At 47.4% G+C, this 22,852-nt stretch overlaps 4 protein-coding genes across 8 annotated transcripts in view; 2 read left to right on the top strand and 2 right to left on the bottom strand.

The window, feature by feature from the left end:
* Nucleotides 1–22,852, bottom strand: part of LOC116503374 (major histocompatibility complex class I-related gene protein-like) — a 556,717-nt gene that overhangs the window by 16,899 nt on the left and 516,966 nt on the right. Inside the window, exons 5-10 of one of the 2 annotated variants that reach the window (XM_032209749.1) lie at nt 22,325–22,606; nt 20,559–20,657; nt 20,022–20,054; nt 19,300–19,332; nt 18,405–18,438; nt 17,121–17,494 (exon numbers count right to left, since the gene is read on the bottom strand). In XM_032209749.1, the coding sequence (XP_032065640.1) occupies nt 17,338–17,494; nt 18,405–18,438; nt 19,300–19,332; nt 20,022–20,054; nt 20,559–20,657; nt 22,325–22,606 (638 nt within the window). In that variant the 3' untranslated portion in view covers nt 17,121–17,337. Of the gene's footprint in view, nt 1–17,120; nt 17,495–18,404; nt 18,439–19,299; nt 19,333–20,021; nt 20,055–20,558; nt 20,658–22,324; nt 22,607–22,852 lie in introns of those variants that run through there. The other variant, XM_032209748.1, reaches the window with a different exon arrangement.
* Nucleotides 1–22,852, top strand: part of LOC116503386 (H-2 class I histocompatibility antigen, Q9 alpha chain-like) — a 504,076-nt gene that overhangs the window by 231,077 nt on the left and 250,147 nt on the right. The window lies entirely within an intron of this gene.
* Nucleotides 1–22,852, top strand: part of LOC116503420 (major histocompatibility complex class I-related gene protein-like) — a 465,627-nt gene that overhangs the window by 263,379 nt on the left and 179,396 nt on the right. The gene's annotated exons all lie outside the window — the stretch shown is intronic.
* Nucleotides 1–22,852, bottom strand: part of LOC116503411 (H-2 class I histocompatibility antigen, Q9 alpha chain-like) — a 65,127-nt gene that overhangs the window by 31,430 nt on the left and 10,845 nt on the right. The window lies entirely within an intron of this gene.

Raw genomic sequence — 22,852 nt, 5'->3', positions numbered from 1 at the left:
GAAATATACAAAGAAAATTAAGTACATATTAACACATCTGCTAACTACAGCTAGAATAGCATTTGCCCAATGCTGGAAACAAAATAATACCCTCTCGCACGAATTAGTGATTAAAAAAATCTTTGGATTGTGTAGAGATGGACAAATTAACACTGAAATTAAAAGATAAAGAAGAGTCGGAATATTATGAAATTTGGAACAATTGGTACAAATGGCTGCAAAACAGGAATAAAATTAAGCCAAAAAACAATATATATATAAATATATATAGAACTGTGTATAAAGTGTGTAAATATAGAAGTGAAATATTACATACATGTACAGGTATGATGACACAACAATGTTGATGTAATGACTGTAAGGTGTTGTAGAAGGGAAAAAATAATTAAAAAATCTGCTATAAAATATGTCTTTGAAAAGCTGCCGCATTTATATTTTCCCTGGGCCAAAAACTAGGAACTCCCCAAGAGCCCTTCCTGATTTCTAAGGAATAACAATGTATTTTAAACACAGGCAGTCCTCCTCTTACAACAGTTCGTTTAGTGACTATTCAAAGTTACAATGGCTCTGAAAAACAGTGACGTGACCATTTTTTTACAATTACATCCTTTCTGGCATCCCCACGAAGGCAGCCAGGAAGTGAGTGAACTGACCTGATCCCCTGCAAAGGCTGCTTTCCAGCAACCTCCACTTCGAAAGAGGGAAAGAACTGCGCTTGGGGTCGCCCAGGTAGACTGGACTGTCCTCTGGAGGGGCGACCCTTGTCCTGTTCCCAGAGGGGCTGTGCTGGGGGTGGGGGTAGCAGAGTCCCATCAGCCTTGAAGGCCTGCTCTGAAAGCATCCAGAGGGGGGGGGGCGGACTAGAAAGAGGACCGAATCAAGATTCCCTTTTTCAGAATAATCTTTTTTTTGTGGGGGGGGAGAAGAGAGAAAGTTTCCTTGGCAGTTAAAAGGGGCGGAATCTCGCAGACCCCCCCAAAGGGACTCACCGAAGCAGCTCTCCAGGAGGGCCACCGCCACCAACACCAAAAGCAAGAGGGGCGCAGAGCGCAGAGCCATCCTGGCCGCGATCCTCAACCTGCGCCCCGCTTCCCGGAAATCGCAGACAAAAAAACAACCACCTGCCCCTTTGATCTACAGATCAACAATCCAGAGCAGGCTGGCGATTGGCCAAGGTCAACCACTAAGGAGGGGAAGCGTATTTAGTTGTCATAATTGTTTGGCAGACGTCCAGGCTGAACCGGTGAGAGGGGCGGGGGTGGGGGTGGAAGGAAAGCGAAAGTTCATTCTGAAAAACCTCTCAGGGATTCCGTCTCTTAGGGCGGGGGGAGGGGAAGAACTGCGGGGCTGGGGAAAACGAGAGGATTATTTGGGGCTGGGAAAAGGAGGGGTGCGGTAAAGGGACCGTGAGAACAATTAATCCATGGAAAAGCTTCCTTCCTGGAGTTGTAAGTGCTCCATCACTGGAGATGTTCAGAAACGGACCGGACAACCATTTGATTTGGATAGTACATAAAGATCTCTCCTTCCTTGTGCAGAGAGTTAGACTAGAAGACCTCAGAGGCCCCTTCCAGCCCAATGATTCTAGGTTCCAGATCAGAGACTCCCAAATGGATGAAAACGCTCAAAGGTTCTTGTGGCATCTTCAAGATGGAGACCTATCTTTTTTTTTGGGGGGGGGGGAGGGTAGAAATGTCAGTTTACCAAATACAAGACATTAATTCCCGAATTTCTGTTATTCTCCTGCGAAGGCAGAATTATTTATTTATTTATTCCTATATCTATACAGCCACCCGTCTCTAAAACGTGACTCTCTGTGGCATGAAATAAAATTTAAAAACCAGGACATAAACTAAACAACATGGAAAACATTATGCAATTTTTGACGAACTGTTTCTTTATTAAAAGACTAGAAGGAAAGCTTTGATGTGATCAGGAATGCAGCCTCATTGCTAGCTCCTTGAGATCCCTAAGCCTTTCCACTGTGGGAAGTTATCATCCAGCCCTCTCCCAGAAAAATGAAATATCCTAGGAAATATTGAAAAGGCAGAATGTTTCTCTGGATGTGAAAAGAAGCATGTTTTAACAGACAGAATAGTTGCCTGTAGTTTCCTGCCCATCCCCACTTTGTTAATGGGCCATTGACATGGCCAGGCTAGTCCACTTTACATAATAAAGACTTCACCAGCAGCTACAGCAGGAAAGCATGATAATATTGGCCCTTTACTCAACTGATCACATGGCATCTGAGAACTCATCCATACCTGGATTCAAAACACAGCCTAGAGAGTAGCCCCTGCATGGCCCCATGGGAGTCTGACAACCAATCAGAATACATTTCTTACACAGGAACAGGAAACAGAGAGGTGGGACTGAACCGGTTATAAAAAGCCTAGCAAGCCCCTCCCTCAGCCCTTCTCTTCTTCTCCACCAACATTGAAGCATGTGATCCCCTTTTCTGTTCAGGGCTCAAGCCATGTGGCCCTGTCCACCAATAAACCATCTTCCCAAGCAGCCTCCATGTCTCCAGTGTCTTTTTCCCCACTTGGAGCTGAACCCAGAAGGACATTTCTTCCATCACCACACAAGCCTATTTTAAGAGACCTCTGGAAGAGATCAAGAATGGCTACCACAGCAGAAAAGTCCCATCTCCTGGATCCCACTACTTGTGACTCCTCAACAGTCAAGACCCTCAACATGCCTCTTCGGCAAGAGTGGTGGGCAGATATCAAATAGAAGATAGAATTATAGAGTTGGAAGGGACTTTGGAGGTCTTCCAGTCCAACCCCCTGCTCAAACAGGAGATCCTATACCATCCCAGACAAGTGGCCATCCAGTCTCTTTTGGAAAGCCTCCAATGATGGAGTACCTCTGAAGGCAACTTCTGTTCCATTGGTTGATTGCTTTCATAGGCAATTTCTCCTTAGTTCTAGGTTGCTTCTCTCCTTGGTTAGTTTCCATCCATTGTTTCTTCTCTTGCCTTTTGGTGCTTTGAAAAATAGTTTGATTCCCTCGTCTTTGTAGGAGCCCCTCAAATATTGGCATACAGATATCATATCTGCCCCCAGGTCCTTTCCATTAAATTAAACATACCCAATTCCTATAATCTTCATATGTTTTATCCTCCAGCCCCCTAATCAACCTTGTTGCTCTTTTCTACACTCTTTCCAACGTCTCAACATGTTTTTTATATTGGGGTGACCCAGTGATGGGTTTCAAAAATTGTTGGAACCTACTCTGTGGGTGTGGCCTCCTTTGTGGGAGTGGCTTGCCACCCATGTGACCGAATGGGAGTGGCTTGCCGTCCATGTGACCAGATATGAAATTATGAATTAGTACTTAGATCGGTCCAAGTAGCTATTCAGAAACTCTGGCATTGAAGCATGCAAGTCTTAAAGCTGTCAAATTACAAGATCCTTGCCAGTGGCGGTGTCAGGCCCCACTCCATTCCATAATTAGGAAAGAAGACCAAGAGACTCCATGGGTTGGAAATCCAAAGTACTTTTACTAATTATAAATGGTAAGCGAGCAGTAGTGAAGCAAGATCTGAATAATATGGCGCGAAAGCAATTGATATATAGCATAGCCCGTTCCCCCCCCACAGGATCAAAGCTCCAGTCCAATCATAAGTCCCTCAAATGTCAGGTGTGAGATAACTTCAAAAAGACAGGCCAAGATGGAATGTGAAGGCCGTTGATGTAGGCGGGAAACACGTACGCATGCGTACACCCCGACGACTGGAACACCCTGGAACATTCCGTCAGCAGACCTCCAGCACATCAATTAAAACCCTCCCACAACAAGCCCCCCCCTTCCCGTTTCATGGCAGCTGAAGCAGCAGCAAAGCAGAAGCTGACATCCGGCCGTCCCCCGGAAAAAAGGCTGTCAGGCCTGGAAAAAAAAAAACAAACAAAACACACAAAACAGACAAACAACAAACAAACAAGAGAGGGAAAGGAGAAAAGTCAAGGCTTGTCGGGATAAGCAGCATAAAACTTCCGGAGCAAACGGGGAGCACGCACGTGGGACTTATCAACCCATTCCGTGTGGGAGGGGGGAAAATGTTTCCAAGCTACAAGGTATTGCACGCGATTGCGGTGCTTGCGGGAATCCAAAATGTCCCGGACCTCAAAATGATGTTCCCCATCAACAAGCAACGGAGCAGGTGGAGGGTCAGCTGCAGGCCGCAGGTCAGACGTCCGAACGGGCTTGATAAGGTTGATATGGAACACAGGATGGATCCGGCTAAGATGTTTGGGCAATTGCAAACGAACAGAAACAGGATTAATGACTTTCAAAATGGGAAAAGGGCCAACATACTTGGGACCCAATTTCTTCGACTTTTGCGTGGTATGCAAGAATTTAGTGGACAAATACACCAAATCACCAACGTGGTACTCATAAGGCTGAGAGCGTTTCCTATCAGCCTGTTTCTTGTGAGCCTTGTGGGCCGCGTCCAAGGTGGAACGAGTGAGGGGCCAAAGGCGACTGAGACGTTCACTCCAGTCCGCCACGGAGGGAACCTGAGGCTGGGCCGCAGGCAGTTCGGGGATAGGAACAAAATCCTGGCCGTAAACTACCCGGAAAGGGGTGAAACCAGTGCTGGAATGAACCGAATTGTTATAGGCCACTTCAGCGTGTGGTAACAAGTCCACCCAATCGTCCTGTTGATAATTGATGAAACAACGTAAATATTGTTCAAGGACGGAATTAGTACGTTCACAGCCGCCATTAGTCTGAGGATGGTAGGCGGAGCTAAGGCCTTGGGCGGAGCCAATACGAGTGAGGAACTCTTTCCAAAACTTGGACGTGAATTGGACCCCACGATCGGAGACAATACGGTCGGGAACGCCATGCAAACGGTATATATGGGAAAGGAAGAGCTTAGCCAAGGCCTTGGCAGAAGGAATCTTGTGGCACGGCACGAAATGAACTTGTTTGGAGAACAAATCAGTAACCACCCAGATGACTGTGTGCCCCTGGCTCTCGGGAAGGTCCACGATAAAGTCCATAGAAATTTCCTTCCACGGGGCAACGGGGCGGGCGACGGACTGCAGAAATCCGTGTGGTTTCCCCGGAGGTTTCTTGGCGGTGGCGCAAACCGGGCAACTGGAAACATAAAGTTCAATGTCCTTTTTTAAAGAGGGCCACCAGAATTGTCTCTTAACGAGGTGCAAAGTTTTCACGAATCCAAAATGACCCGCCATCCTGGAGTCATGAGCGCGACGAAGGACCACCAGACGTAGGGCAGCGGGGATGTACAGTTTAGCTCCAATCCATGGCAGATCGTCCCTCATAGTGCAGTCGTCCCGATGGTTGAGGAACCAGTCGTCCTGCGGAAGAGCTGCTTTGAGGTCAGAAAGCAGGTCGTGAGGTACGTCCTGTTGGGCTTTGGCCTGGCGACGCGTGAGCACCGGAGCCGCCAAGAGCGGTTGGACGATACTTAGCTTGGAACAATTATACTGAGGTAACCGGGATAAAGCATCGGCCATAAAATTCTTCCCGCCCGGGATATACTTCAGCGTGAAATTGAAACGGTTGAAATATTGGGCCCAACGCATCTGCTTTGGGGAGAGACGGCGAGGTGTGCGCAATGCTTCCAAATTTTTGTGGTCAGTCCACACTTCAAAAGGGTGTTTAGAGCCTTCAAGGAAGTGGCGCCAAGTAGCGAGAGCCCAACGAACTGCAAACGCCTCCTTCTCCCAGACCGCCCAGCGTCGTTCCGTGTCAGTGAGTTTACGTGAGGTGTACGCGCAAGGCTGTAAGGTACCTTGATCATTTGCTTGTAGCAGAACTGCTCCAACCGCGACATCACTGGCATCAGCTTGCACAACGAAGGGGTGGTTGAGGTCAGGATGTTTAAGAACGGGTTCAGCGGCAAAAAGGCGTTTAAGCTTTTCAAACGCCGCCTGGCATTCCATGGTCCAGTCCAACGGCTTACTGGGTTTAGGTTTCGGGTCGCCCCTAGTCTTGAGCAAATTCGTAATAGGGAGAGCAATGTCGGCAAAAGAGGGAATAAATTGACGGTAGAAATTAGCGAAACCCAAAAATTGTTGCAGTTGCTTACGAGTTTTGGGAGCGTCCCATTCAGTGACCGCCTTCACCTTCTCAGGATCCATCTCAATGCCATGAGGGGAGATACGGTAGCCCAGATAATCAATAGTAGATTGGTGAAATTCACACTTAGACAATTTGGCATACAAGTTGGCAGCCCGGAGTTTTTTCAAAACAGTGCGTACCAGATTGACGTGGTGGTCGTAATTGCGGGTATAAATGAGGATATCATCCAGATATACGATAACGCCCTTATAGAGATGATCGTGTAGGATCTCATTAATAAATTGCATGAATACAGCAGGGGCCCCCTGTAGGCCAAAAGGCATAACTCGGAACTGGAAACAACCAAGAGGGCAGTTAAAGGCGGTCTTCCATTCGTCCCCCTCCTTAATGCGCACCCTATAGTAAGCTTCACGCAGGTCCAATTTAGTGAAGATGCGGCCCTTCCCCAGTTGCGCCAATAAGTCCTTCATCAAGGGGAGTGGGTAGAGGTTCTGAGAACAGATGGCGTTAAGATTTCTGAAGTCGCAACACAAACGAAGAGACCCATCTTTCTTTTCACGAAATAGCACAGGGGCCGCCACCTTGGGCCGGGCCGGTTCAATGAAACCACGTTTCAAATTTTTGTCAATGAAAGAACGCATCTCCTCCATTTCCCTGGGTGACATGGAGTAAATGCGGGGTTTAGGGAGTTTGACTCCGGGCAAAATGTCAATGGAGCAGTCAGTAGGCCTGTGGGGGGGTAGAATGTCCGAAGATTGCTCGCTAAAGACTTCTTTAAGATCCAAATATTCTTTCGGAATTCTCTCCTCTCCTGCAATCCTCTCCTGCCCCCTAGCGGCCACCTCAGGAACGTCAGTGACTGCAGGTTGGCTTGGAGAGCCCTCCCCCACTGGAGGTACCTTGGAGCGAATCCGCAAGCGGCCTGTCCGCCAGTTAATGTGAGGGTTCCATTTCCGGAGCCATGGGATGCCCAAAATAAGTGGTCTGTCCATGCCAGGCGCGACCACAAAAGAGATCAATTCAGTGTGGGTCCCCAATTTCATTTCCAAAGGCTCAGTAAAAAAATGGGCAGGCCCCCCCCCCGCAACAGATCCGTCTATCTGGCAAAACACAAGAGGGGTTTTTAAAGTTCGCAATTTGAGGCCTAATTTTTCAACCATGGCTGGGTTGATCATGGACCGGGAACAGCCGGAGTCCAGTAATGCCAGGAGGGTGGCAGTAGTTCCCTCAGAAGGAACCTTTAATTCAATAGGGAGTAGAAGGGGCCCCTTGTTTGAACTCACCCAGTTAGGTGAAGCGTCGTCATCTGAGTCATCAGAAGAAGAGGAGTTAGCATCCGCGTCATCCTTCAATGGTTGGGCAAGAGGAGGGGGGTTGGTTTCTCCTGCGAAAGCTGTTTCCCTCTTTTTCTTTCCAGGGCCTCTTGCAGGCTTCTCCTCCCGTCCGGGAGGGGGTTGGGTGGAGAGGGGTGATCTCGCCCGACAGAGGGGGGCGGTATGCCCAAGCTTGCCACAGCGAAAACATGTTAAAGGTCTGGAGGAGCCAGAAGGGGGCTCCCTCGCGTCGCCCCGGCGTTTGGGAAGCGCTTGAGTAGCAGGAGGGGGGAGGGACTTGGCAGCTCTTTCTTTTCGCTTCCTTCTTTCTTCAGTGGCATAGCGCAGACGAATTAAATCAAGCTCAGCGTCAGCAGCATGTTCGAACCAAGTGATTAAACGCCTCGGCAGGTTACGATTGACACATTGTTGATAAATGTCAGCGTTTAAGCCTTCAGCAAATCTGTCCAGAAGCGCATCCTCCCCCCAGCCTCTCATATACTGAGACAGACATTGAAACTCCTGGATGTATTGGGCCACAGGTCTATCGTCTTGGTCAAAGGTTAAAAACTTTAATTTGTTCCGCTTCTCGGTCAACGGGTCATCAAAACGTTGGCGGAAAGCCGCCATAAAACGGTTGAAATTCCCCAAGAGGGGAGAACCAGACATATGCAGAGCAGTCGACCACGTGGCCGCTTCACCATCCAAAGATAAAAGAACCATTCTGACCCTTAAAGTATCAGATTCAAAGTCCCGCCCATAAATTTCCATGTAGTTAAAAACTTGCATAAGAAAAGAGGGAAGGTTGGTGGAAGAACCATCAAAACGCACCGGCAAGGGAGGAATTTTAGCCATTCGATGTCTTCGAGGTGGGGCTTGGGGGGGAGGTCCCCTTTGATCAGCAAAACCTCTAGCCGCAGGGGGTGATGCAGGCCGAGGGGGGGGTGGGGGAGAATCCTGGCGTGGGTGACGTTGCCAACTTCTCCAGTCTCTTTCCTCCTCCCCCCTCCTGTCCTCCAAAAATGTTTGACCCCAATAATCAGGTAACTCACTCCGCTGTGGTTTTCTCACGGGGCCCTGGTGCTGATAATTTCTCCATTCCGCTTCATCGCCTCTTTGGCTCCAATAGTCAGGAAATTCGCCCCCCTGAGGTTTTCTCACGGCCCCTGGCTCCAGCGAAGTTTGTTGAGGTGGTCTCTGGGTGAGACCAGCATTCCAACTTGTCTCTATTTCTCTTTGCCCCACTGAAGTTGACCACCGGGGCAGGGGGGAAGGCTCAGGCTGACTGGAAATTTGCAGTTGACATAAATCTTCGTGCAGAGGTCGGTCAGACGGGCTGGGCTGGTGTAAAGAAAGGTCGGGAGGTCCCAGTTCACTGGAGTCCATCCCTCCAACGGCGCCTTCCTCCTCTCTGGTCGGAGAAGACATTATGTCCCTTCTCGGTAGACGTAAATCTCCTGGAAAGGGATATTACTGAGATCTTGCTTCTTGTCAGGCCCCACTCCATTCCATAATTAGGAAAGAAGACCAAGAGACTCCATGGGTTGGAAATCCAAAGTACTTTTACTAATTATAAATGGTAAGCGAGCAGTAGTGAAGCAAGATCTGAATAATATGGCGCGAAAGCAATTGATATATAGCATAGCCCGTTCCCCCCCCACAGGATCAAAGCTCCAGTCCAATCATAAGTCCCTCAAATGTCAGGTGTGAGATAACTTCAAAAAGACAGGCCAAGATGGAATGTGAAGGCCGTTGATGTAGGCGGGAAACACGTACGCATGCGTACACCCCGACGACTGGAACACCCTGGAACATTCCGTCAGCAGACCTCCAGCACATCAATTAAAACCCTCCCACAACAAGCCCCCCCCTTCCCGTTTCATGGCAGCTGAAGCAGCAGCAAAGCAGAAGCTGACAGGCGGGTTTCCAAAAATTTTGAAACCTCTTCTGTAGGTGTGGCCTGCTTTCCGGGTCCACTGGTGGAACCTCTTCTAACCGGTTCGGTAGATTTGACGAACCGGTTCTACCGAATAGGTGCGAACTGGTAGGAACCCACCTCTGGTCTTACTAAGGCTTTGTAAAGTTGTACTAGAAGTTCACACAATCTTGATTCTACTCTTCTATTAATGCAGCCTAGGATTTCATTGGCTTTTTTTGGCTGCTGCTGTGCACTGATGGCTCCTGTTTAAGTGAGTGTCCACTCCAAGATCCATCTCACAATTACTGGCATTAAACCAAGTTTCACCTAGTCTGTACCTAAGCAGTTGGTTTTTCTTGCCAAGTATAAAACCTTACTTTTATATGCGTTGACTTTCATTTTCTTAGATAGGGCCAGTGTTCACATCTGTCAAGATCTTTTTGGATCCTGGGCTTCTCTCCTGGGGTGTTGGCTATTCCTACCAGCTGGGTGTCATCTGCAACTTTGGAATTCCCCTTCTAGTCCTTTATCTAAGTCATTTATGAAGATATTGAAAAGTACTGGGCCTAAAACCTGGGCTATCCCACTGCTTACTCCCCTCACCCCCACATGTCAATGTAGTTCCATAGAGACTACACATATGGGTATGATGTATCAGCCAGTTACAAACCGATCTGTTGATGGTGCTACCTATCCCAAATTTTTTTGTATTTTATAGATAAATATATATATATCAGTTTTATTTTCAGGTAATAGAAATGTCTCCAGGAATGTCAGCCAAAGCAAAGCCTTGCCTGCAAAACACGTTTTTCAAAGAGAAGCTTCCAAGCATCCAAGACCTGAGAGCCAGCTTAAGGTTGTCAGCAGATCCAAGGGTCTAAGGTTCAAGAGTGAAATTCATGCACACCTGAGCCCCCCATCTCTAATGGATGGAGCTTGGGGAGATACCTGACTCTCTTGCCCACAATCCGACAGAGTCCTTGGTCGCCACCTGGAATGCAGCGGCGACTGAGGCTCTGGATCGGATTGCGTCTTTGCGGCCTCTCCGTGGCAGTGGATCTAGGACGGCACCTTGATTCACCGAGGAACTCCGGGAGATGAAGCGCCAAAAGAGACGCCTAGAGCGACGTTGGAAGGCTAGCAACTCCGAATCCGACCGAACACTATTAAGAGCCTTCACTAGGACTTATTTAGTGGCGATATGGGCGGCAAAATGTGCACATTTTCCAGCTCTTATTGCGTCCGCAGAATCTCGCCCAGCCGCCCTGTTTAGGTTAGGTTAGGTTAAGTTTATTTATAGGCCGCCCTTATATTGCCACCTTGGTTGCGTCCGCTGAGTCCCGTCCAGCTGCCCTGTTTAGGATAACCCGGTCCCTCCTAAATGGGAGGGATACGGGGGACCCTTTGCAGGGTAGGGCTGAAGACTATGTCCAGTTCTTAGTGGACAAAGTTGCTCGGTTTCGGTCGGATTTGGACTCCACTTCTGCAGATCCAGCCGAGGCACAGGTGGATAATTCGGTAGACCATCGCTGGGTTGAGTTTCAGGATGTTGCCCCAGGGGACGTGGACAAGGCCATGAGAGCTGTGAGTGCCTCCACTTGTGTACTGGACCCGTGCCCCTCCTGGCTGGTTGCCAACAGCGGAGAGGTGGCACGGGGCTGGATCCAGGCGGTTATTACCGCCTCTCTTCGGGAGGGGCACTTCCCCGCCGCACTTAAAGCGGCGGTGGTGAGACCCCTCCTGCTCTCCTTTTGACAGGTAAACTGATTGATTGAATTGTCTTTCTAATGTATAGTGCTATTCCCTTTTTATTTTGGTCAGCCAGAATTGTGTATAAATTACCTAGCTTTACTTGTTCCAAACATTTCTTGTGTTTCTTTCTAATATGTACTTCCTATAAGCATATAATATCCAGTTTCAATTACTCTAATTTGTTCAATATTTTTTCTTTTCAGTTTAGTCCGTTTATATTTATTGAGATTACTTTAATTTCTTCCTCCATATCATTGGTTTATAAGTTTAGTTGATCTAGTCATTCTTAGCTGCTCCTTTATCTCTTTGGCCCTCTTAACGATCTCTCTTCCTATTCTTTCTCCATTTTCCTTGATCTTTCCCCTTAGCTTCCTGGCATTTGGCTCCTCCCTCTTCTCTCACCAGCATTGCTTCCTGTGCTGCTATATGTTGTTCATAAAACAATTCTGCTTTTTCTAGTGTATCTAATCTGTGTCTTTGTTCTTGCCAGTTTACCAAAATCCCTTCTGGAACCAGCCATCTAAAACTCACCACTTTCTTAATCAGACTCTTAGTCAGAAAGTGGTATTCTTTTCTTATTTCTCCAGCCTTCCTTGGAATTTGCTTCAATACCACTATCTCTCTAAACTTGTATTTAATTGTGCTAGTTCTTGTTGCTTGCAATACTTCATTTTTTAAAGCTTTTTTAAAATAAATCTTACATGTATCTCTTTGGGCAGTTTGTTTCTCACTGCATATCTTGTAGGTACTCTAAATGTTTCATCCATTCAGAGGTGGGTTCCTACCAGTTCGCACCTATTCATAGAACCGGTTCGTCAAATCTACCGAACCGGTTAGAAGAGGTTCCACCAGTGGACCCAGAAAGCAGGCCACACCTACAGAAGAGGGTCCAAACTTTTTTGAAACCCACCACTGGTCCTTGGATATGATTATTCTACGCTATCATGCTCATATTTATAAAACTCAGTGCCTCTGCGTTTGTGGTGCAATCAGAACATTGCATGTGTTGAAGTTGTTTTAACGCAAACCAAAGATGCCTTTTAAAAAACAAGTATACATCATATTCTTATGAATGCCAGTGCTGTGCGTGAGGTAATATAAGGTGGTTCTGACAAGTGTCGTTGGCATCTTCATATCCGGTCACATGGGCAGCAAGCCACTCCCATCCGGTCACATGGGCGGCAAGCCACTCCCACAAAGGAGGCCACACCCACAGAGTAGGTTCAAACAATTTTTGAAACCCACCACTGCATCCATTCCACCTAAACTATATTCCTTACTCATTTCTGTGGCCCCCGAAAGAATTTCTGCAATCTTCTCTGCTAAGAGGGAGGAGCCAAATGCCAGGAAGCTAAGGGGAAAGATAAAGGGAAAACGGAGAAAGAACAGGAAGAGAAATTGTCATGGGACCTCAGGAGGTTGCAACTGCTATAAGTGTGTGACAGTTGCCAAGCACCTGAGTCATAATGATGTAACAGCGGGGACATTGTGATGGTTATAAGTGGGGGATCACTCATATTTTCATAATCTGAAAGAGTTGCAAACCAGTTAAATTGAGCACTTCTTAGAGTTTAGAGTTTTATTTCATTTGTATGCCGCCCTTTTCCCTAAGGGGACTCAGGGCGGCTCACAACTCAAAAAGGGAAGGGGGGATACAAACAGTTTAACAAGAACACAAAACTATACATAGTTTAAAAAGCACAACAATCATACCATTCGAGATAGGGGCAGCGAATCTTTAGCCCCAGGCCTGTCGGAACAGCCAGGTTTTAAGGGCTATGCGGAAGGCCTGGAGGGTGGTGAGGGTACGAATTTCCATGGGGAGTTCGTTCCAGAGGGTCAGAGCAGCCACAGAGAAGGCTCTCCTCCGGGTAGTCGCCAGTCGACACTGGCCGGCGGATGGAATTCGGAGGAGGCCTAGTCTGTGGGATCTAATTGGTCTAGTGGAGGTAATTGGCAGTAGGCGGTCTCTCAAGTACCCAGGTCCAATACCATGAAGGGCTTTATAAGTGACGACTAGCGCCTTGAAGCGTATCCGGAGACCAATAGGCAGCCAGTGCAGCTCGCGGAGGATAGGTGTTACGTGGGTGAACCGAGGTGCACCCACAATCGCTCGCGCGGCTGCATTCTGGACAAGCTGAAGTCGCCGAATACTCTTCAAGGGCTGCCCCATGTAGAGCACGTTGCAGTAGTCCAGTCTGGAGGTCACAAGGGCGCGAGTGACTGTTGTGAGAGCCTCCCGGTTCAGGTAGGGACGCAACTGGTGCACCAGGCGAACCTGGGCAAATGCCCCCCTGGTCACAGCTGACAAGTGGTGTTCAAAAGTCAGCTGTGGGTCCAGGAGGACTCCCAAGTTGCGGACCCTGTCTGAGGGGGCGTACTGTTTGACCCCCCAGCCTGAGAGATGGAACACTTGGCCAATTAGTAGGAGGGAAGCACAGCAGCCACTCGGTCTTATCTGGATTGAGTACAAGCTTCTTAACCCCCATCCAGTCCCTAACAGCCTCGAGGCCCTGGCACATCACGTCAATCGCTTCATTGAGTTGGCACGGGGCGGACAGATACAGCTGCGTATCGTCCGCATAGTGGTGGTATTTTATCCCATGCCGTCGAATGATCTCACCCAGCGGTTTCATGTAGATATTAAATAGGAGGGGGGACAGGACCGAACCCTGCAGCACCCCACACGTTAGGGGCCTAGGGGTCGATCTCTGCCCTCCGACCAACACCGACTGCGACCTGTCTGAGAGGTAAGAGGAGAACCACCATAGAACAGTGCCTCCCACCCCCACTTCCCGCAGTCGTCGCAGAAGGATACCATGGTCGATGGTATCGAAAGCCGCAGAGAGGTCAAGGAGCACTAGGATGGAGGCATGACCTCCATCCCTGGCTCTCCAGAGATCATTGATCAATGCGACCAAAGCGGTTTCCGTGCTGTTGCCAGGCCTAAAACCCGACTGGAAGGGATCTAGATAATCGGTTTCCTCCAAGGACCGCTGGAGCTGAAAGGCTACCACCTTCTCAACAACCTTCCTCACAAAGGGGAGGTTGGAGACTGGACGATAGTTGTTTAGGACGGCTGGATCCAAAGATGGCTTCTTCAGGAGGGGTCTCACCACCGCCGCCTTTAGTGCGGGGGGAAAGACCCCCTCCCGAAGGGAGGCGGCAACGACCGCCTGAATCCAGCCCTGTGTCACCTCCCTGCTGTTAGCAACCAGCCAGGAGGGGCACGGGTCCAGTACACATGTGGAGGCACTTACAGCTCCCATGGCCTTGTCCACGTCCTCAGGGGTAACAGCTTGAAAATCAATCCAGTGATGTCCTACCAGATTATCCCTTGGTGCCTCAGCTGGTTCTGCGGAATTGGAGTCCAGGTCCGCCCTCCCTCTAGAAAGTGTGCAGAGAAGAACAACAGAGATGATAAAGAGCCTGGAGGCTAAACCATAGGATGAACCTAGCAGAAAACTCTTCAAGGGACCAGAAGTGTGGAACGTCTTTGCGAGAGCATAAAAGTACAATTGCTGCCTTATTTTCAACCTATTGGTCTCTTTGAATTTTTTTCTTGTGTTTTCTTTTCCAGTTCTGCATTATAGTGTATAAAATATCCTCCAGGGCAGGAGATCAGGCTGTTTGCGGTACCCTCTCTCCCTGAGGGTATCTGCCATTAGACTGGATAGGGTGGACCCCCTCCCCTCCTTGGAAGAAGCCCATCTCTTGCGGCCTCAGAGGTCTCCCTTTCCCATGGCTCCCTGGAACCCCCTCCAGCACTTCCCCCTCCTCTCAGCCTCCTGGAAGGAGGGTTTTGCACTAAGTTCCTTCTCACATGAATTTCTGGCTGACCTGGTGTTTATTTTTCTTTTGTGTTTATTGTCTCCTGTTCTTCTACTGATATTTTTATTGTGTTGGCCCAGACTGCTTGTGTGAGCTGGCCAGTCATAGGGGTCTAATCAATGGACGTATTTCTAAAACCTTAGAATCAGTAGAAGATGCTTGTTTCGAATACTCACAAAATGTTTTAAAGCAGGTGTGTCAATCTTTTCTTTTGCTGGGCAGCATTGAATGAAGAGGAATTGTCTTGGGTGCCTTATAAAATATATAATACGATATTTAATATAGTTAATGTATATAAATAAAAAACTTCCATATATATGTGTGTGTGTGTGTTTGTATAATTATATATGTAATTATATAATTTTATCAAAACTTTTGCAGGGCCACATTACTAGCTGTCCAGGGCTGAATGTGGTCTATGAGCTCTGAATTGGGCACACCTGAAGTCCACTTTCTAGGCTCTCAAAGATGGCCACCTCTTGAAGGCATCTGGGAAGCCAAAAAGGAATTGGGGGGAAAGTCCCAACACTTTTCACTCGCCCTGAAAGAACCGCTGTAAGAATGGGGACTTCTTTCCCATCAATCAAGGGTCTCCCCACTCTTATTGGGCACCTGAAGATCCCAGAGAGGATCTCTCAGAAGCAGAAGAAACTGCCCTTTTGCCAGGGGACCAGGACGGTTCTGGTCGGTCACTGAACTTCTGTCTCCTGAAGGGCCCCTGGATGAGACCCAAAGATCAACCACTTGGCCAACAGCCTGAGGCAAAGTAGGATTGGAGGGGAAAGCAGCCTCTGTTGCTGCCACCACCAAGCCAAGTAGCCATTTTACAGATGATCAACTGGTGATGCTAGAGAAACATCTGGACAGGAACAAAATGGCTGCCTCCTCCCCAAAGGAGCACATAGGAGCCACTTCAGTTCTTGCTCCTTCCAGGTTTTGCCTTGGTTCCTCCTCTTCTTACCACTCAAAGTGAAATTGGGGTTTCTGATCAACAAGGAGAGTAAAATCCCTCCTTTCTTCGATCTCCCAAAACAGGCAGCAACTCACATGAGAAGAAAACGAAAGCATTTATTTTATCTTAGGCAAACTTACAATATATGTACAATTGTTATATATATAATTTTTAAAAAATTTTTGCAAAACAGACACAACACAAATAATCCTCCTTCTTTACATACTGTAGAAAGTGTATCAGTTGGTTACAAAAGATTTTCGTGCATCTCTTCCACAGTCATCAACCATAATTCATATTAACTCAAGTATTAACTAATATATATTTATACATATTACCGTCTTCATATCTCCATTTTCATTTGACTATAATTGTTTAAACGTCCTTCATCATAAAAGTATATCAAGATTTAAAACATAACCACATACTGGCATTTCATTTGCTATTTCTAATATCCTCCAATAACACTGAATCCTTATGGTCTATTCTGGCTAAACATCCATAATATTTAGTAACAAAAATTTCTAATCCTCCTTTCCAAATCACTGTTTACAATGTACATTCACTTTACTTATGTTGTACCCATGCATATATATATATATATGTTGTTATCATTATCCCTCCTTTATTTGACTGTGTCCTTTATCATAACGTTTTCCCCCTAATAAACAAAACAACTAAATTTAACAGTTCTTTTTTATTAACCTTTATATATAACCAAAAAAAATTCTAATCTTCCTTTCATAGGTACCATTCAATATTCATGTCCAATTATTACTTATCATAGCAATATATATGTATACATTATTATCATTATCAATTATTTATTTAACTATATCTATTGTCACTAAATTTCACTAAGTTTAACTAGTTTTAGATTATACACTTTCATCTATCAACCTGTATCTTTCCAGTAGCAAAACAATCTCATGTCTTCTGCCATTAGTGGTATCAGTCCTCTAATCATCTCCTTAATCAAATTTGTATGGGCTCCTCTTTGCAACTCATTGCTTATTAAGTCTCTCCTGTAATTTTGAAGCCCTTCTTCTGTTTCCTTAATCAGCTTATCTTTAATTGTCAATGGTGTTTTCAATGATGTTGCTAACAAAATTTCTCTCTTTAAATCCATAAATTCTTTTATTTTTTTCTTCTTCTGTATCTTGTGACCCTGAGTTCAAGTCATGAAAGCTAGCTGGGTGACCTTGGGCCAGTCACTCCCTCTCAGCCCAGATCACCTCACAGGGTTATTGTCATTGTGGGAAAATAGGAGGAGGAAGGCGTGTTAGATATCTTCCATACTTCTGGTTGATGCAAATAAATAAAAAATAAAATATCTACCAATTTGAATCCTTTTGATTCCACAATTATAAACACATAAGATGTTCTTTATTCTTCTATTCCTCATTGAAAATAACAATGGTTCAAAGTTAAAAGCAATCATTAAAGACCCAAAATATATCCTGGTTCCTGTATGCTGGAAGGCCCTGAATGGCTCCTCCTGAGAGTCCGGCCTAATTCAGAAGGGAGGCCGATCGCCTCTCCTCTCTCCTCCTGCTGGGACTGTCCACTCCTCTCCTCTCTCCTCCTGCTGGGACTGTCCACTCCTCTTTCTTCATGCTGGGACCCTCCACTCCTCTCTCCTCCTGCTGGGACTGTCCACTGGGGCTGCTAAGAGGAGGGAGAAAGCAGGCAGGGTCGGTCTGGGAGGCAGCCAAGAGGAAGGATCACATTGTCCAGGCTGAGGGATCAGCAAAGATCAGCCCAGGGAAAGAGCAGAAGCAGCAGCCTCAAGAGAGGGATCAGCCGGGTGGAAGAGGGGAGGGGCAGGGCTGTGACTGGCTCCTGAGGTGGGTGAGAACCTGCCCCACATGTATGGATGCCTCCCCGCAAATACACAAGTCCAATTCAAGTCTATGTTGCCCCCACAGATGAGTGCAAATGGATTCATGGCGTCCAAAGAGACCCCCCTTCCTCCCCTCTGTCCATGACTGCAGGTACAGGACCCTCAGGAAGTCCCTCGTCTGCCCCCCTCCCTTCCCCTTACACTGGGGACACTGTTCTTCTCTTTGCAGATCTCTGAATCTCCTGATCCAAAACAATCAGATCCTTACAGAGGCCACAATCCCACCTCTCGGGATAAATATCTGGGGACAGGCAGGCAGACACAAACACACACACGCCTGGAAGGAGGGATTCCCAGATGGGAGCAAGGTGGGGAGAGAAGCCCACTCTCCATGACTGGCAGGACCCTCCCTTGTCCGTCCCTCTTTCCTTCCTTGCAGTGGGAACCCTCTGGTCTCGTCCTTGCAGCTCTCTGAGGCTCCTGATCCAGGACAGTCAGATCCCAAGAGGGGCCTGGCCACAGTCTGGGCTTTCTGGGTAAGAGTTTGGGGGCAGGCAGACCCCTCCCCAGAGCCCCAACGCCTCTGCCCCAAATCGCTTCCTTCCCTTGCAATGTTTGAGAGGAACAGGAGAGAGGAGAGGGATCCCCCAAAGTATCTTCACCATCGACTGGTCATTTGATCTCAAAGCCCTCCCCTCCCTCCTCCCCCATACAGCATCCAAAGGGGAAACTCACCTACAAAGGGGCTGCTTAATGACCCAGCTGCTTCCTGCATTGGAGAAAAAGACACAGAGTGAGTCTCTGCCTTGTCTGGATCCTCTAAAGAGGACGAATCTCTCTCTTCACTATTCATCCTCTGCAGCTTCATGAGTTGGGTGCAAGATGACCTGGGAGAGGCCCATGTCAGCCATGGTAGCCGTGGAAAGCATCCCAGGCTAAACCCAGGGATGGCAGATTGAAGTCTCCCAGGATCAGAATCCTGGGGAATTACATGCCAACTGCAAAAAGCTACTCAGGCCGGGAGGCTGATACAGCAGCAACAAGCCCAACTGATTATCCTATGAGCCCAGTTTCAGAAACTGGGAGCCACAACCAGAAACTTGGGGACCAAAGCCCCTGAAAGACAAAAGAGATTCCAAACCCTAAACCCTTTCCAGAGTAGATCCCCCCTTCCAGAGTCAGCCAGGTCTCAGCTATGCTGCCAGAGGAGTCTCTAACCACTGGGGATGATGGCCTCACTGGTGGTTTCCCTATTTCCTCTCTGTGAATTGAGGCCCTTTTCCTCCAAAGGGGGCCAAGGCTCCACCATGCAGACTCTGGGCTGCCTCCCCTGCCTGAATCCAACAGGGAGAGTTTCTTCTTCTCCTCTGCAGAATCAACCAGTGCAAGGAAAGTGGATTTTGTGACACCCAGACGGCTTTCAGGTCTAAGGCAGGACTAGAACTCACCATCCCCCAGTTAGTCTCACTTGGTGGCCTCACCACTAAACCAAACTGTCTCTAAACTCTCTAATTATTTCACCAGAACCAGGCATGGATGGAACATAGAGAGCATGAATTAGGGGAGCTTTAAAAATCCTCTCCCCTGTCCACCCAGAGTTTTGCAAAGGGACAGTTCCCCTCCGACTTACCCCAGCCTGAACTGCTGTATCCTTTGTCACTTGCTGGAAAAGAAAGGAAAGAGGGTGAGAAAGTTGCCCTCTTGGCTTATAGATGGAGCAGCTCAGCTCTTTCTGACTCCAGTTCCCTCCCTCCTTTTCTCTCTCACACACAATTTATGACTCTCAAACACATGGAGAGAGTTTGAACCCAACTGTTTTGGCTAAAAGGCATTGGGAAGAATTCTTAAAATTTATACTCTGTACACACACAGAGTAATAGCTCAGCTACTTTTCAGCCAGAGGGCAGAGCTGACTTGAGGATACAGATGGATCCAACACTTCATTTTCTAACCAGTTTGTTCTTAGATTCGTGATGAGAGACCAAGCGGAGATCCAGCTGGCATCCCCCAAATTTCCTTTTCTCTCATACTGTCTCCTTTTGAGCCCTAATTTTATGGAGCTTCTGACTCTCACTTGGCCAAGCCTTTCCTTTTTGCCTTCTTGGGAAACAGAGCATGTTCTCAGCCAGAGGGACCTTCCACCAGCTGGATCTTCTCATCTTCTTCCAAGTTCCCTGTCCAGGATGTTTCTCCTTGAGGATTCAGCCTGGCTGTCATAAAAAAGGGAGCCCATCTTCCCCAACCTGGTTCTTGGGAGGAAGAGGAAGATCGCACACACGAACACAGAAACTACAAGCGATGGTGCCTCTGTTCAAAGTTAGAGATTAAACACAAAGAGGACAAATCACTCACTTGATGCTGCTTTGTAGTCATCTTGATGTCTCTCTGCAAAGACAAAATCAGTGAACGTGCAAAAGAATCCACCAGAGATCCCTCCATAGGAGGAAGAACCCCAGGAGATACTTTGTCCCATTTATAAAGACGGAAAGATCTTCAAAATACAAATGTATCTCCTGATTTGCCCCAAGAGAGACCTGCTGCCTCCGAGATGGATGGAGGGGAATTGGGGGAAGCAGAAGGAGCAGCTGGGAGGGGAGGAAGGTTTCCATGGAAATCCTTCTCTGCTGCTCTTTGACCAAAGCCTTTGAAAGGGACAAAGGAACTGGGATGCCTCTTCCCAACTCAGGAGGAGACAGGACTGCCCGAATCTCAGACTCAGCTGAATAGAAACTGGAGTCCCAGCGAGAGGCTGAGATCTCAGATAATCCCCAAGAGGGCTGGGAAAACAGGACAGAAGGAAGCCCAGGAGAAGCTCCCCAAAGGGAGAGACTTGGGGGGAATCTCCCCATCTTCCTTCCATCACCCCCCCTCCCCCAAAAAGACACTTACTGAAGAATACCAGGATCCCAGCAATCGCATACGCCAGGACAAGGGCAGCCATAACGCAGCCAATGATGAGCCCCAGGTTGGATTTTGAATTGGATGGTTCTGAATTGGGAGAAAGAGCAGATCATTGAAGGAGAACCCAAAAAAATCATCCCGATTAGAGGAGGGACCTAAAGTTTAAGGGCTTCCTCCTCATGTCCCTCTAACTATAACATGAAGATACCTTGCTAACCATTGTTTAGAGAGATGTCCACATGACACTGCCTCATTGTCACACCAGCCCAGCATGAAGACAACTGAATTCATCTTTAGTTTTTCTACTAAAAAACAGCCTTTTGCCACCTTCTGACTCATAGCAGCTTCCAAAACAAAAACTTCACCAACACAATAATATAAAAATACCGTAATTGTTAAACAACAAAAATGTTTTTGTTCTTTTGCCTCAGTATAGGTTGCCTCAATATGTTATGTCATGACCCTGAGTGAAAATGGACAGCTCAATATGCTATCTTTTTTCTTCAGTTTGAGTGTTAGCATTTTATTATTTAAAGTAAAAGAGATAATATACAATACAATACAATAGCAGAGTTGGAAGGTACCCTGCAGGTCTCCTAATCCAACTCCCTGCCTGGGCAGGAAACCTTATACCATTTCAGACAAATGACTATCCAACATCTTCTTAAAGACTTTTTTTATTTAGATTTAGATTTTATTTGTGATTTATAGGCCGCCCTTTCCCCTGAGGGGACTCAGGGCGGCTTACAATTCATGGGAGGGGGAGTGCAAGACAAAACATAAGACAATATGTGAATGAGAAAAAAAATAAAGCAATAAAACACAACTTTCATTCAACATTCGGGTGGGGCGAATTAGAATCTTATCCCCAGGCCTGACGGGATAGCCAGATCTTAAGGGCTGTGCGGAAGGTCTGGACGGTGGTGAGGGTGCGAATCTCCACGGGGAGATCGTTCCAAAGGGACTTCCAGTGTTGGGGCATTGACAACTTCTGGAGGTAAGTTGTTCCACTGATTAATTGTTCTCACTGTCAGGAAATTTCTCCTCAGTTCTCAGTTGCTTCTCTCCTTGATTAGTTTCCACCCATTGCTTCTTGTTCTACCTTCAGGTGCCTTGGAGAATAGTTTGACTCCCTCTTCTTTGTGGCAACCCCTGAGATATTGGAACACTGCTGTCATGTCTCCACTAGTCCTTCTTTTCATTAAACTAGACATACCCAGTTCCTGCAACCGTTCTTCATATGTTTTAGTCTCCAGTCCCCTAATCCTCTTTGTTGCTCTTCTCTGAACTCTTTCCAGAGTCTCCATATCTTTTCTACATTGTGGTGACCAAATCTGAATGCAGTATTCCAAGTGTGGCCTTACCAAGGCCTTATAAAGTGGTATTAACACTTCACGTGATCTTGATTCTATCCCTCTCTTTATGTAGCCTAGAACTGTGTTGGCTTTTTTGGCAGCTGCTGGCTCATATTTAAATTTTCTCCTGGAGCAAGAACCAGGTGGAGAAGAAAAACGAAGGTAGGATCTAAGAGCATTTAATCAGGATTGGCCAACCCTTGTGATGGAATTCTGTAGTTTCCTTTACATCACATGAAACCAATTCTATGGGCTGGTCCCTGCAGCTTCACCAACCTCAAATACTGGGGAAAAAATGGCTTAAAAGGTCACATCTGGACACAGCTGGGGTCAGATATCTCTCCCACCACCCTCCAGCCTGCCAGAGAGCCCAGCCTTCCCCTCCCTGCAGCCTCTCACCCTTCAGCTCCAAGTCCAGAGGCTCCTGCAGGCCGTCGTGCTCCACGTGGCACCGATAGCGGCTCCTCTCTTTGGGGTCGATCCGGATGCTGAGCCAGTAGTGGTAGGTCCCATCCGCATTGGGGGCTACAGACCCATGGAAGGTCTCTTCCAGCCATTCCTCCCCATCCCTCCTCCAGGAGGCATCGATGTCCCTGGGGTAGAAGCCATCCACGCGGCAGACGTGCGTCTCCATCCCATCCTCCACCTCCGTCCGGCTGCTCACCGTCACCTTTGGGGTCTCTGCAGAAACGGCACCCCCAGAATTAACTCTGAGCCCCTCCAGAGCCTGGAAGGTGGATGGGAAACTTGGAGGGGCAGGAAAATCTCCCGCTATTTCTCACTTCACACCAGGGGAGGGACAGTGGAAATGGTCTTTTAAGTCCCTTTCAAAACAACAACACAGATGATTTCCCTTACATTTTGGTTCCTCTTCTACTCCCCTGAATATTTGACTGCTCCAGGCCTCTTTACAAGGGACACAACCAC

This window comes from Thamnophis elegans, chromosome 2, assembly GCF_009769535.1.
Source record: "Thamnophis elegans isolate rThaEle1 chromosome 2, rThaEle1.pri, whole genome shotgun sequence".
Lineage (NCBI taxonomy): Eukaryota > Metazoa > Chordata > Lepidosauria > Squamata > Colubridae > Thamnophis > Thamnophis elegans.
This window is presented reverse-complemented; position numbering and strand designations above follow the sequence as displayed.